Here is a 15,406-nt window from a genome sequence, read left to right as displayed (position 1 = left end):
TATTACAAAATACTACAATTTCTTTTTACTTACTATTATTATTATCGATATTATTTTATCAAATAAATATGTAATACAAAGATGTTTTACTACATGTAACATAATTACATTAATACTACCTATCATATTATTTTTATGACGTTAAATGAACTTTATAAATTTTATTACTTAAGATATATAAAAGTATATTTTATATAAAATTTTATTTATTAATAAATGAAATATATTATTTACTCTAATAGATCTTTTAAAAATATTTAGAAATATAAAAACGACGATATTTAAACTATATATTAATTATGTATAGATTTTTGGAAATCATTTTGAGTCAAATTGACTTTTGTTGACCTTTGCATATTAGTCTCGAGCATTAAGATTGTGATACACTATGACCTGACCTAAATTGTTAGACAATTATTGACCAACATATAAATATATATAATTAATATAGGTTCGTGAATCCGAGGCTAACTTTGCACTTGTTCAATGACGTTATATGTATTTTTAATACGAAATACAATAGGTGAGTTTCATTTGCCTTTTTACCATTTATATTTTTGGGCTGAAAATACATGCGCAATTTTTATAAATGTTTTACGAAATAGACACAAGTAATTGAAACTACATTATATGGGTGAATGATCGAAGCCGAATATGCCCCTTTTTAGCTTGGTAGCCTAAGTTTGGGAACAGACCCCCAAATTGACGCGAATCCTAAAGATAGATCTATTGGGCCCAACAAGCCCCATTCTGGAATTTGGAATGCTTTAGTACTTCGATTTTATCATGTCCGATGGGTGTCCAGGAATGATGGGGATATTCTATATGCATCTTGTTAATGTCGGTTACCAGGTGTTCACCATATGAATGATTTTTGTCTCTATGCATGGGACGTATATTATGAGAACTGGAATGAAATTCTAGTGATCTATTAAAATGATGAAAATGATCGCTTATGATAAACTAATGAACTCACCAACCTTTTGGTTGACACTTTAAAGCATGTTTATTCTCAGGTGTTAAAGAAATCTTCCGCTGTGCATTTGCTCATTTTAAAGATATTACTTGGAGTCATTCATGGCATATTTCAAAAGACGTTGCATTCAAGTTGTTGAGTTCAGTAGAGATTATTATTAAGTAAATGACAGATTAGGTCATTTATAGTTGGACATTAAGAAATGGTATGCATGCCTGTTAATTTTCGATGTAAAGAGAGTTTATCTTTTAAAAACGAATGCAATGTCTGAAAAATGTATCATATAGAGGTCAAATAACTCGCGATGTAATCAACTTTTGTGAATCGTTTATAATGTATATGAACGGGTCCTTTCATGTATAACGATAAATACATTTGTAATAGTAAATGTGTATGTATATATCAATATTTATATATTTGTATATGAATTTCGATTGTTAATGGATATATCTATGGATAAAACTTTTCATCCATATACATATCCATATCCATATCCATATCCATATCCATTTAAATTCATTCATATCCATATTCATATCCATTTAAATTCATTCATATCCATATTCATATTCATTTAGGTCCATTCATATCGATCAAAATCAGATGGATCGAGTGGATATCCACATGTGACCATTCATTACCAAATATTTCTCTATCTCTACATAGAGTTATGTCATTTATAAAGAACAATTTTGGATAATAATAGTGAGAGTATACCTATATACTTGAAGATTTGCATGCCAGGTGTTTGGTCGTAATTAACTTTCTAAGAGGGTGAACGGGTTTCTAGCTCAAAGGTGGTTGAGCTCCGTTTCTTCTCCAGGAAATGGCGATGAATCGCAGAAATCATGTTGCTTCTGCTCTTAATTCTTTCAAACATTTTCTCTGAAACCCCTTTTCCATATTCCTTTCAATTAGGTCTTCCATTTGACCCTCCTACTCGTAGTACATTTTTAGCAGCTTCTCTCCACTCCAATTCTTCCTCAATTCATAATGATTATGATTGTGATGATCGCCCACTATCTAGGTATCAAAAAGTTAACAACTTGAATGATGCTTACAATCTGTTTGATGAAATGTCTAAGAGAAGACCTCTGCCATCTGTGATTAAATTCAATCAATTGTTGACCGCTGTCACCAGAATGAAACATTATTCTTCTTCACTTGATCTTTTCAAACACATGTGTTCAACCGGTGTTCCACTTAGTTAATATTTCAATCACGTGTTGTTGCCACTTCCACCGTACCAATGATGGTTTTGCACTTCTAGCTATTTGCTTCAGACAAGCCATTGTACCAGATGTGTTGATTTATAATACACTCTTGAATGGACTTGTTATAGAAGATAGGATTCTTGAAGCTGAGATATTTTTCAAAAAGCTTATTAAACAAAATATCTGTGAGCCTAATGTAGTTACGTATAGCACTATGATTAAGGGACTTTGTAAGATTGGAAACAATGTTACTGCTATTCGTTTGCTTAGGCTAATGAATGAAAAAGGTCATAAAACTGATGTCGTTGCATATAGCACCATCATTGACAGTCTTTGCAAAGACAAAATGATTGATGATGCTTTGGATCTTTTCAAGGAGATGGTGTTTCACAAAGGGATTCTACCAAATGTCATCACTTACACCTCTTTGATTCATGGTCTTTGTAACTTAGGTTGTTGGGATGAGGTTTGCAACATACTAAAAGAAATGGAGGATGAAAGGATCTCTTTAGATGTGCAAATCTACAGTGTACTAGTGGATGCATTATGCAAAGACGGTAAAGTAGATGAAGCACAATCTGTTATCAACATCATGTTTGAGAGAGGAAAGATTCCTAACGTAGTAACATACAGTTCACTTATTGATGGTTACTGTTTACGAGGTGAAATGAGCAAAGCGGAAACAACTTTTGATTCAATGGCACTTAAACGTTTGGTCCCTAATGTTGTCACTTACAATAGCTTAATAAATGGGTATTGTAAGAAAATGATGATAGACAAGGCCATGGATATGTTTTTTGAAATGACAAGAATAGGTATGAAACATAATGTAGTCACTTACAACACCATGATATAAGGATTGTTTAGTGTTGGTCGCTGTTCGGCTGCTCGCAAACTCTTTGATGAGATGCTTGCACAAGGTCAATTCCCCGATGAATCAACTTACAGAATAATCTTAGAGGGTCTTTGCAGCAACAATCGGGTCGAAGACGCATTCTCTTTGTTCAAGTTATTGGGTAATAGCAAGCTTAATTCAGATATTGCTGTGTATAACATTCTGATTGATGGAGCAAGCAAATGCGAGAAGTTTGATATTACAAGGGTTCTATTTGAGGACCTAATTAATAAAGGCTTGAATCCTGATGTTCAAATATATAGTGTGATGATTAGTTCTCTTTGTAAGGAAGGTCTACCAAGTGATGCAAAAAAGTTGTTTCTAAAAATGGGTGAGAGTGGTTGCCCTTCGGATGATGTTACTTACAACGTTCTTCTTCAAGGATATCTAAAAAATCAATAATATGATGATGTAGAGATGCTTTTACATGAAATGGAAGGAAGAAGTTACTCACTTGAAGTTACGACGTTAACACTGTTAGTGAATCATATAGCAAATGGTTCATTGAAGGATACGTTGCTTGATTTGATGTGTCGGCTAGTGCCAAAATACTTGATAGAAACGTACGAATAACCTCATCAGTGATAACCTCGTTAGGAACATATGGCCAGGGAAATGATTGGACAAGGTCACTGGAAAACGTTACTTAGTTCACAATCTTCAAGTATTTTTATATTTGTCGTAGTTGAATGATGTGTAGCTAACCATCTTCTTTATATGTTGTAATTGCTTCAACGTTGTAAGTTATCAAGAAGAAAAGTTTTATTAATTATGAACGTATTGTTAATCAACTATTGTGGAAATTGAAACTTTTTAAGATACTAGAAGTCAAGTGTAAAAACTAATTACTTTTTTAAAAAATCTATTGCTGGCTTCTTCTTGATTCAGGGAGTTCATATTCTTTATCTGTTTGTGATATTTGGCAAAAAAAAGGCCAACTGATGGTGATATCAATTTTGATGGTACTACTACTACTACTAACAAATTACTGATGAAGGAAAAAAAAAGGTCTGTAAAATGTAATATAAGTATAGATGGATCTTCAATTTGGGAGTCTGTTAATAGCAAAAAATGGGATGGAAGAGTCGTCTGAAGTTTCACGATGATCAACTGGATACAAATTGGGAGTCTGTTGATAGATTCTCAAATGGCGTGGATGTTGTGTCGTTTACGTTTGCTTCCCCAATTAAGGAATCAGTGTCTGAATCTGAGTCTTCGGGTCAACCATTGGTCAAGAGTCGTCTGAATTTTCAGGATGATCAATTGGATACACCTAAGATTGATAGTGATGCTTTGAACACGTTATTGGAACAAAAACTGAGGGAAATATCTTCTTTGGTTGAGACGTCTCAATGTGACATCATCATTGTCGGTTCTACTACAAATCCGGCTTCTACAATGCCATGTTCCAGAGTGTACAGAAGGACAAGAGTATCATGCAAAATTGTTAATCATAAGTATAGATGGATCTCACAGCTTTTTGCCTTAGCTTTATGTGTTCTTCCTCAAACATATTCGTTGTAGGTTTTTACAGCAATACAAGCTTGAGAGAGTACTTTACAAAATGAGTCATAAGCATGTGGTTTTTATTCTGCTTAGGAACCCTCATCTTTGTCTTATCCTATACCAATATGCTGTTTGTCATGTAGCTCTCTTAATCCATGCTCTGCTTTATAAATTCCACTTGTTGATGATAAGAATGCCTTTTGATAATGGCATTCTAGAGGATATATATATATTCTACTATTTTCCAAATTTTTGTGCTGTAAATTAGGGTTTCTTTCAGGAGGAATTGCCATCCAAACCAGAGAAGTTATCTGGTTCAGTGTTGCAGAACTCAGACGAGTACTCAGTCAAACTCAGTCAAAACTAGGTCAAACTCGGTCCAAAATCAGTCATCCGAGTACTTCCCGAGCACTCCCTAAAATGTCTCGACCGAGTACTCCCCCAGTAGCGATTTTAACCTTGTTAATGTTAGGTTAGGAGAGGAGACATCTGTATACTTTTGTTTTAGATTCACTTTCACATCTAGAGGATAGTGGAATCCTAATATTAATGATGCCTATATTCCAACTTGAGAAGCAAATTAGTGTTAGGCTATAATTGGGCTTTCCTATTCTGTAAGCATATGGGTGTATCGCATCACATAAGACTATACTGGCAAACGGGGTAAGTTGGGTCGCTTTGGGTAAGGGGTCAAAATGGTAAACTAAAGTTTCTACTCATTTTTTTTTTCGTTTCAACCTTTTTTTAAACCGAACTTTTAGCATTTTTCCCTTTTACATATTTCTTTCAACTCCTATTTCTTATTGTGTAAACTAAAGTTTCTACTCATTTTTTGTCTTTTGTTAAATTAGTAAGAAACAATAAACATATCTCAACAATTTTAGTATTCACTTTTTGTTTACTCAAAAATTAGTTTTAAACTTGACCACCCTTTTTATTTTCATGTTCACAGATTTTTTTTTTTACAACTTATCCAACTTTTTTTTTTTTTGTTCTATAAGTTTCTTTATTTTTTTCCATTTGAGTTTGTGGCCCAACGAAGTGGGCCTAACCCCACATCTTGTTAAACACAAATAGGAGCCTTGTATATGTTTAAACACAAATAGGAGCCTTGTATCTGTACAATAGTTGAAAACATATATCATATAAACAATGAAGTCTTTACATAGATCTTATTCTATTTTCAGGGAGTTGAAGTTGCAGAAAGTAATAGCAACAGTGAAAAGTATGAAGATGGAATACAACATGAGTTTCAGCAGTGTTCAAATCCAAGTATGGAACCTTCTGTATCGGATGGTGATAGTTGCATAACATCCAACAGCACAACCACCTTAACAACCAATGCTAACCATACTCACTTACGTACTTTTAAGTCTAGCTTCCTGTGTATTTGAAAACATGGCAATTCCTTAACAACCAATGGTAACCGTACTCAATTACGTAGTTTTGGTTCTTGTGTTTTTGAAAACATGGCTCTTTTACATTTGGAGAATACTGTTAAAAAGTACAACTCAGATTGAACCTTTTATCCATTAGCGGGTCATTTATACTAACATCAGTTTTCTAATCAAACATGAAGCGGTTCTATATTATCAACGGAAACCAAGGTTGCAAAAATCGCTACTCATGGAGTATTCGGTCGGTACTTTTTAGGGAGTACTTGGATGTTGAGCAAGTTTGACTTTGACCGAGATTTGATTGAGTTTTGACCGATTTTGACTTATTTTCTGAGTAATCCCGTGTTTTGGCTGGTTTCTGAGTAATCCCGTGTTTTGGCTGGTTTTCTGAGTTTTGGCCGAGTTTTGGCCAAGTTTGACCGAGTTCTTGCCGAGTAATTCCGAGTTCTGAAGCCCTTACGTCAACGATGGCTTATTGCTGTTTCTGTATGCTTGTATCTGCCACAGTGCATTATTGAGGTGGCAAAAATGGCCCTCTAATGGATAAAAGGTTCAATCTGGGTTATACTTGCCTGCATATGGAATGGTCAGTTGAAGTATCTAGATTGCAAAATACCCTCTAAATCATTTTCAGAGTATCTTATGGTGCATTTAATAATAATATGGTTCTATAATCATAATTGATGTCATGATTATCTATAATATAATAAGTAATAAACTGAAGACAAAGAAGTGTTGGTTATCTGATTTGTACTATTAATAATTACCTGATCCAACTCGTTTTGCAATCTTTAGTGCATATTAAGCCAGTTTAACAATATGTAATATAATGATTGTTTTTCAATTTACAGGGTACAACCCATGTATTTCTGCAAGAAACATGCAACTTTTAGCAGAAGAGAGAGAATTACAAGACTCTGCGACATCTATTCCCAACCCCATATTTGAATTCACATTGATGGCAAGATGGTCCCCACAATGGGAGTTGGAATATATCAAAAAAATCTTAAACTATGCAAAGTTTGTATTAGAGGACTTTGTTTGTAGACAAACCCAAAATGTCATAAGTGTCCATTTATTTAATCAACTTGAGAACCAGTACAAGTATATGGACCCGTTCATGAAGCTACAAAGGAAGGCACTATTTGATTGTGTGAGTTTGTGTTTAGAAGGTGAACGTGAACGTGCTTTAAGTGGCAGCTATGAAGAATGGTCAAAATGGTCAACAAGAAGGAATTGTTGGCAGATGAAATACAGAAAGAGATATGTGGCTGGACAAATATGGAAGATTTGGATGGGGATGATTTGATGGAAATGGATATGAGTCGTGGAGCGGGTAAATGGTTGGATTTTGAAGGTGAAGCTTTAGAAGAAGGCATGGTTATTGAAAACGGCATATTGAATGTGCTGATCGACGAAATAGTAGATGATTTTTTATCCTCTTGAAAAATGTGTTTAATTTATTTTTCTCATTATTTCTAATCGGACTTGCAATGAAACAAAGGTTTTGGCTCACTGACGAATATGTTGATGTCAAAATCCTCCAAAACTTTCCAATGCATTTTCACATGTTTTAATTATTAATTATAGTTAGTTGTAATTATACCTATTGAATAGTCTACGTGTTTGTTTTGGTTTATAAGTTTAAATCCAACTATTCATATGGTACATCATATTCATTAACACTTGCAGATGGTTATGATTTCGGGTGTTCAACTTCGGCTTTAGCTGTGTTTACCATGCTACATTATCCATATGTAGAGGTTAGACTTCAGGGAAGGTTGCATATTGTAGTAGCTGTATTCTACCAGTAAGGCAAACAAGACTCCAAGCTTCAAAAATAAATTCATTGGGTTTAATTGAAGACCTAAATGGGTCCAAGCACATAATATAATATAAAAAATTACTTGAAGACCCAAATGGGTCCAATCACATGATAGAAAATTACTTCAAGACCCAAACGGGTTTAGTTGAAAAAATTCGATTTCGACGCACGTTTTTTGATCGCGTTTTTCGGCTCGCGTTTTCAGCGCGCATTTTCGCCGCGCATTTTTCGACGTGCGATTTCGACGCGCGTTTTAGACCCGCGTTTTCGACGCGCCTTTTTCGAGGCGCGTTCTTCGACGCTCATTTTTATGCGTGTTTTCGACGCATGTTTTCGACACGCGTTTTCGGCTAGCATTTTCGACGTGCGATTTTCATCGCGCGTCTATTGAGACACATTTTTTGAGGCGTGTTTTCGACGGACCTTTTCGGGGCGCGTGTTCGGAAGATATACATCAAAAAATACAAACATCTTTACTAGCACAACCCAACCGACTTGGGTCTTGACCTAACCAGACCCGGGTCTCGACCCAACCCGTTCGACCCATTTTAAATATGACCCATTTCTACCAATGACCCGTTTCGACCCAAACCCATTTGATCTTTGACCCAACCCGAGTCATCTCGACCTGTATGCCAGATATGGGGTTAACATCCCACCTCTTGAGATATTAGATAAAGAATCTATCAATCGTCACGATAATAGTGGTTAAACTGCCTATATGACTTAATTTCTACGATTTGTCAGTATTTTAATCTTAGTGGTCGGGTCACGGGTGTCGTAAAAATTTTCATTACATGTCTAAGCTTCAAACCTCACTAGCAAAATATGTTGGGTGGTCAGGGAAACAAATAGTCGAAAACGTACAATTAAGTTTCCGATAGAGCGAATATAGAAACCTTATTTATTTTATATGAGTAGCTTGTAAATGAATCTTTATGCAATTACCTAGTTAAACTAAACTTAGGGTTACACCTTCATTTTAGAATTTAATTACTTTTTAGTACAAATGTTAACTACATTCTTAAAAATTCATATATATAGTAGATGGGATATTTATTCATTAAAATTTTTTTTCTTCACAAAACAAAATATTTTCTATTTCTATACATGTAAACTTTTGTAATCACGCAGGTTTGTCTGAGTGGTCATCGAATTGTCCAATGATGCAGTAAGCACAACAACCAAGTTCGATTCCTGGCTATGCCAAATCGTTCAGTGAGGGAGTGTGACTAGAGAGTTCGCATAATGTGCAATTCACCCGGTACCATGTCTCACACTCGGAGGGTTTGATTATCTGAGGTTTACCATATACGGGGAAGTCAATGTGCTCGTTCATAAGAGAGTAGAGTTTTCTCGCAAATCCAAGAAGAAAAAAAAAAGTTAAACTTTTGTAACATAAAATTGTATCCAACAATCTTGAATAATAATTGTGACAGGTTATGTAACATGCCATTATTTAGTACTCCGTATTATATGGTGAATAATAAAAGGTAACCAAACTTTCTAGCTCAAAGGCGGTTGAGCTCCGTTTCTTCTCCAGGAAATGGCGATGAATAGCAGAAATCATGTTGTTTCTGCTGTTAATTCTTTCATCAAGTTCAAAGGTAATATTTCTAGTACCAACATTTTCTTTGAAACCCCTTTTTCATCACTATTATTATATTATACATTAAAAGAGAGTCTCGATTAATTAATAATTATTTTCAAAACTTCCTTAATTACCGTTAGATTAGAAAATGACGTTACACTACCCCTTTATCCAACTACCCTTAATATTAGCTAATAACTCCATGTTTAAAATACCCCTCATTATACAAAATAACACGGAAGGTTAAGGCAAATTAGGGTTCCTTTGCTCACATCTCATTCTCATTATCACGTACCTCTCCTCGACATAAAAAAAAAAAAAAAAAAAAACTCTATCCAAGATCTAATCGTTCTACATTCACTAAATGAGAAGATTCAATTTAATTATGTTGTTATTGTTCAATCAGAACAGTCGTCGAAATAAAATATCTTTGCATATGGTAGAGGTATGTAAGCTTCTCAGAATTTGTATCTTTGTTGTAATCTGCAAGTTTTTGAATAGCTTTGTGCACCTGCTTATGAAGACTATTGATAATAGTATTTTTCAATTTTTGTTACACATTTAAAAATTGTTTAAAAAGGTTGAATTTTCAATCTGTGTTTTTTTAATTCAATTTTTTTTATGATAAAACTTTCCTGCCAGGTAATTACTAATTGGGGCTTCGGTGAAGCACTGGATTACTTTTTCACTATTGATCTGTTCATACCTCTACTGCTTTATTCAGCAGATTTAGTTTCGATGCGTTTGAGGTAAAAAAAGGTACACTAATTTCTTTAAATTCTTTTTTCGTTGTTTATATACATTTATTTATTCAGCATGTGACAATTTTTTATTTATTTATTATTATTAGTATAAGATGAACAAAAGGAAAAGATTGCAGAAGAAGTACTACACATTATTGGTGGCTTTTATGTTGGTTTTTTAATTCTATTTATGCATAGGTCATATATGTTAAAGTTTTACTAAGACGATGCAATTGTTAATAACTAACCTTCAATTTTATTATACTGCCTTTTAACTCTGTATTTTGATTTGATTTAAATTATGATTATGATACTATTTGCTAGCTATGACAATTTTTCCTGCTCTTAATTTAGTAGGAATATGCTGATTATATTTGGAATCAATTGCAGTCCTCCTCATTTTCATATGAGCAAAGTTTCATGGGCATTTTGTGTGTATTTGGAATCAATTGCAGTCCTTCCTCAACTAATGATGATGCAAAAAACCAAGGTTTGGATCTTTTATTGTAAAAGTACCATATTTTAGTGATACATTTACTTGGTAAAAATCTAATAATCAGAAAAGTAATTCGTTTAATCTTTTTCCTTAGTGTGGATGATCGAACCATCTACTGCACGTTACGTGTTTGCACTTGGCCTTGCAAGGTTTTTGGGATGTGCTCACTGGATCATCCAGGTATAATCAAATAAACATAAAACCAATTGTTTTTTTTTTTTTTTTTGAAAGGCAAGCCCCCAAAGTGTAGGTAGTAAGGATTGAATCTTGGTTTCCTTTGGAGATTTCCAAGCACTCAACCACTAGGCCACCCCTTGGGGTTTAAAACCAATTGTTTATGTACACATAATATATGCTTATATGTGAATTTATGATTGTACAACTAAAACTGTAACTTATGCATTATATTGTGTGATGAATGATAGGTTTATGAATCTGCTGGATCGTATCTGTTTTTACTAGGAAGCGGATACTTTTGGTTGCCGATGGTCTTTCTCGCAGAAGCGGTTCAAACGTTCATCTTGGCCGATTTTTGTTACTACTATGTCATAAGGTAAATTGTGTGACGAAATATAAATTCCAAGTTCAACAGTTAGTCTTAGTGGTGGTAAATTGGCCAACAGGTTTAGATGGGTTTGGTTTTAAAATAAAATGATATGGATAATATACTGTAGATTTGAAATACACTTTAGTTGAGTTTTAGTCCATTTGACCTGTTTTTCTTGAAGGTATAATTTTATTGTACCCATATGATCTGTTAGAATCAAGCATAACCCATTTTGATCCGTTCAATAGTTAAGTGGGTCGACATTGTCACCTCCAGTTTTTGTTCATCAGTTATCAGTTTAATAACTATATGATATTTCCTTTATTTTGCAGTGTGGTGAACGGACAAATTTAGACCAAAAATCGAAACCCTAAATGTATACATTTGTAAGAAAAGTTACGCTTACCTGGTAGTTGGAAAAAGGAAATGACATACACGATAACGGGGATGAAATGGTGTGTGTGACGGAATGGGTTGCAGGCGGATAAACGACGTGGGTTGTGCGTGCGGCGGTGACGACGTCGACGAAGGTGTGGGTGGTTGTGATGGAATGAATTCAGCGGTCGGTGGTTGACTATTCAGGTTGCACCTTTCTTGCTACTGTGCATCTATCGATTATCAAAGATTATTACTTTCAAATTCCTTATAGTTTTTTAAGTCTTTAATTCCTTTTATTCACATGAATGATGGCTTTAAATATATGATGGTTATTTTTATGATCCTTAACCTTTGTTGCATTGCATTTTAATTACCAAGTTATACATAATTCTAGAATCTATAGAAAAATCATACATAAATACATGCAATAGTTGCATATGTCATCTCTATTAGATTATCTTTAATTAACTTTGGAACATTTAGCAGTTAGCCCTGGTATATGTAGACTGAATGAAGATTTCATAAAATTGATTATAATTAGTTGTAGACGTGGCATATGGGTTGTTCAAAATGTGCTTGGGTTAAAATGTATTTAGTATTTCATGTGGATAAATTTGGGTCCTTCTAATTATTTATTATACTTATACTTATTTGGACTAATGGAGATTTTATTTGTACAGATACTCGTACACTTTGGGTGACTTTCTCTCTTATTTTAGAGGTATTATTCTGCTTATATTTTAACAGCTAATACTTGTGGTGAATTAACATTATTGTTTCATAATTTGTCAATTTGTGCTTCCTTTTGTGCAGACATATACATGTGCCAAGCTCATGAAAGAAAATATCCCTGTTAAAGGTTACCTTTGACAGAATAGTTGTGATCGAATGAACCTTCTATGTCAGGTATGACATAATTGAAATGAGTCTTTTATCCAATGCTTTAATATTTTGCCTAATCTAACCTATTATTATTGTTTGGGGGAGTATTTGTTTGGTATGTTGAGTTAATTTGTTTATCATGTTAATTATGGTAGGTTTTAAAATATTTTCCTTAAGTCCTTAATTCCCTTATGAAATTCGTCCTTTCAAAGCCTAATCTAATTGCGCATCTTCAAAGCTAAGTACTAATCACGGGTTATATTGCTAAAGGTTAGCTTCTTAATTTATTATGGGCTTCAGAGACATTTGCTGAAGTTAAATGATACGTTTACTGAAGATTTAAGTTTTATGTTGGGTCACTTATTCATATGTAATATTGAAAGAGCAATGTTTGTTACTTTATTTAATTATCATCATCCTGGTCTGTTGTATGATTGGCATTAGGCTGTTGTTCTGACCCTGCTGTGTTGTTTGATTATCGTTCGAAAGAACTAAAATTGGGTGTTCTGGTTTTAGATGGGTTTTATAAAAGCTGTGCTTATAGGGAGTCTATTCGTTTTGTTTGGTATGAATAAATTAAGTTTTACTCATCTGTAGCTGTTATTTCTTCCCGTTGTGCATGTATCGATTATCAAAGATTATTAGTTTCAAAGATTACATTATATTAAAACATGTGAGGGGTGAGCATTATCAAAATTAGGAAACATCTTAAAAAGATTCTCTGTTTCAAGTTCATATAGTAATAATCATCCCATACTTGTTGATTTACTCCAAATTATTTTGTTCATTGTACAAATAATGTATCTTAACAGACTGACTCCTAACATAATACATTTGATGTATTTTCAGGTTTCTTTATAGATTGATGTCTTCAACTTCAGTTCCAGTTTTTCACAATTGGAGGTGAAAATTCAAGAGTTTGTAGCGTCTTGTTTCCTTTTTTGTTTGTTTGCAGCACGACGTGTGCTTCTTTTGGCAAGAAGCTACTTATTCATCATCATTTTTTGCTCTGGGGTCGAGTAAATTATCAAAACTACACAGATATTACATATCAAGTAAACATAGTTTGTGATAAATTTAAGTATTGCGTGTAGAAGGAAAATTTTAGATATACTGATGTAAAGTATTTCCCGCTCTAATAGACAAATTACCATAATATGCCAATGACAACTATGAGCGTTGGGGACTAAATGCTGCACCGTTGGGTCGAAACCCAGTTCATCATCGTACTGTTTATTCCAACCTACAAGTACTTGAACCAAATGCCAGCCTTTGTTTACATCAGCCCTTTTTATTGGGCTGCTTAACCAATTCTGTCCACTTGACTACAACTAATATACGAAGTTCACTTATGTTTTTTACTACAACTTTATTAGCTGTATTATAACAATTTACAGGTACATTTCATAATCATTATAACTTTTATCATCGTCCATCATGTTGATTATTTAACAGAATTTTTGTGACACAACGATCGAATCAATCATATTGTCCTTCGTAGGTTGTAGTGCTGGATCATAATTATTTGTATAGTTATGATGTGCGGCTTTGAGAACGTGTTCGGAAATAATACAGTTTCAATTGAGGTTGCAATAGTTTGGAATAACATATGCTTGAGACTGTTACAATTTGTCCTTATTTATTTTTTTATATAGAATCATAAACAACAATTAACAATAATGAATGTTTCGATGTCTTTGCAGAGAACATAAAATTGGGATTGTTTTTTAGTCATGTTGGCAAGGGATTCTTGAGCTTCAGAAGATTTAGAATATCAAGTAATTAGAAGAAGTTTGGTGGAGTTGGTATTATTTGTTCACCACCCTTTTGAATATATTATTTATTTTATAAAGTTCACTAGGTTAGGGTTTAGGGTTTAAGTTCTAGGGTTTAGATTTTTTGGTTTAGAGTTCAGGGTTTAGAGATTAGGTTTAGGGTTTAGACTTAGGGTTAAGATTTTAGTGTTTAGAGTTTATGTTAGGGTTTAGGGTTTAGATTATATGGTTTAGAGTTTAGGTTAGGGTTTTGGGTTTAGGGTTTAGATTTTAGGTTTTAGAGTTTAGGGTTAGGGTTTAGGGTTTATATATAGGGTTTAGGGTTTAAAGTTTAGGTTTAGGATTTTGGGTTTACATTTAGGTTAGGGTTTAGGGTTTAGATTTAGGGTTTAAGGTTTACATTTTAGGGTTTAGAGTTTAAGGTTTAGGGTTTAGGTTTTAGATTTAGGGTTTAGGGTTTAGATTTTGGGGTTTAGAGTTTAGGTTTAGGGTTTTGGATTTAAATTTAGGGTTTAGGTTAGGGTTTAGGGTTGGGTTTAGATTTAGGGTTTAGGGTTTAGATTTTAGGGTTTAAAGTTTAGGTTTAGGGTTTAGATTTAGGGTTTAGGGTTTAGATTTAGGGTTTAGATTTTAGGGTTTAGAGTTTAAGGTTTGGGGTTTAGAGTTTAGATTTAGGGTTTAGATTTTAGGGTTTAGAGTTTAGGTTTGGGTTTAGATTTAAGATTTAGGTTAGGGTTTTGATTTGGGGTCCAGGATTTATATTTTAGGGTTTAGAGTTTAGGTTTAGGGTTTTGATTTAGGGTTTAGATTTAGGGTTTAGGTTAGGGTTTAGGTTAGCGTTTAGGGTTTATATTTAGGGTTTATGGTTTTTAGGGTTTAGAGTTTAGGTTTGGAGTTTAGGTTTTAGGGTTTAGATTTAGGGTTTAGGGTTTATATTTTAGGGTTTAGAGTTTAGGTTTAGAGTTTTGGGTTTAGATTTAAGACAGTTGCATCCATAGGTCCAGTAATTGAAGTAGATAATGAGAATCATGCTAAAAAAAGGGGGAACCTGTAAATTTAGAGAATTGGCCCATTCAAGGTTAATAAAGTTGAAAGCTTCGTGATAGATTTTACTCGGATTATCTGCAAAGCAAAAAATTTATACGGAGTACTACTTATAGTGACACTAATTGATCTTGTTT

At 33.6% G+C, this 15,406-nt stretch overlaps 1 protein-coding gene and 1 pseudogene across 1 annotated transcript; both read left to right on the top strand.

Moving 5' to 3' along the window:
- The first annotated feature begins 1,706 nt into the window (after positions 1 to 1,706).
- LOC139902874 (uncharacterized) lies at positions 1,707 to 3,882 on the top strand (annotated as a pseudogene).
- Positions 3,883 to 9,713: 5,831 nt separating this feature from the next.
- On the top strand, positions 9,714 to 13,845 carry LOC139898146 (uncharacterized). Its single transcript, XM_071880864.1, has 9 exons — positions 9,714 to 9,849; positions 10,047 to 10,163; positions 10,538 to 10,637; positions 10,738 to 10,823; positions 11,069 to 11,196; positions 11,523 to 11,772; positions 12,249 to 12,289; positions 12,382 to 12,474; positions 13,300 to 13,845. The coding sequence occupies exons 3-6, from the start codon at positions 10,568 to 10,570 to the stop codon at positions 11,542 to 11,544; spliced, it is 306 nt and encodes a 101-aa protein (XP_071736965.1). The 5' UTR covers positions 9,714 to 9,849; positions 10,047 to 10,163; positions 10,538 to 10,567; the 3' UTR covers positions 11,545 to 11,772; positions 12,249 to 12,289; positions 12,382 to 12,474; positions 13,300 to 13,845.
- Positions 13,846 to 15,406: the final 1,561 nt, after the last annotated feature.

Source organism: Rutidosis leptorrhynchoides, chromosome 3 (assembly GCF_046630445.1).
Source record: "Rutidosis leptorrhynchoides isolate AG116_Rl617_1_P2 chromosome 3, CSIRO_AGI_Rlap_v1, whole genome shotgun sequence".
NCBI classification, from domain to species: Eukaryota; Viridiplantae; Streptophyta; class Magnoliopsida; order Asterales; family Asteraceae; genus Rutidosis; species Rutidosis leptorrhynchoides.
The sequence above is the reverse complement of the archived record's forward strand: the minus strand, read 5'-3'. Positions and strand labels throughout refer to the sequence as shown.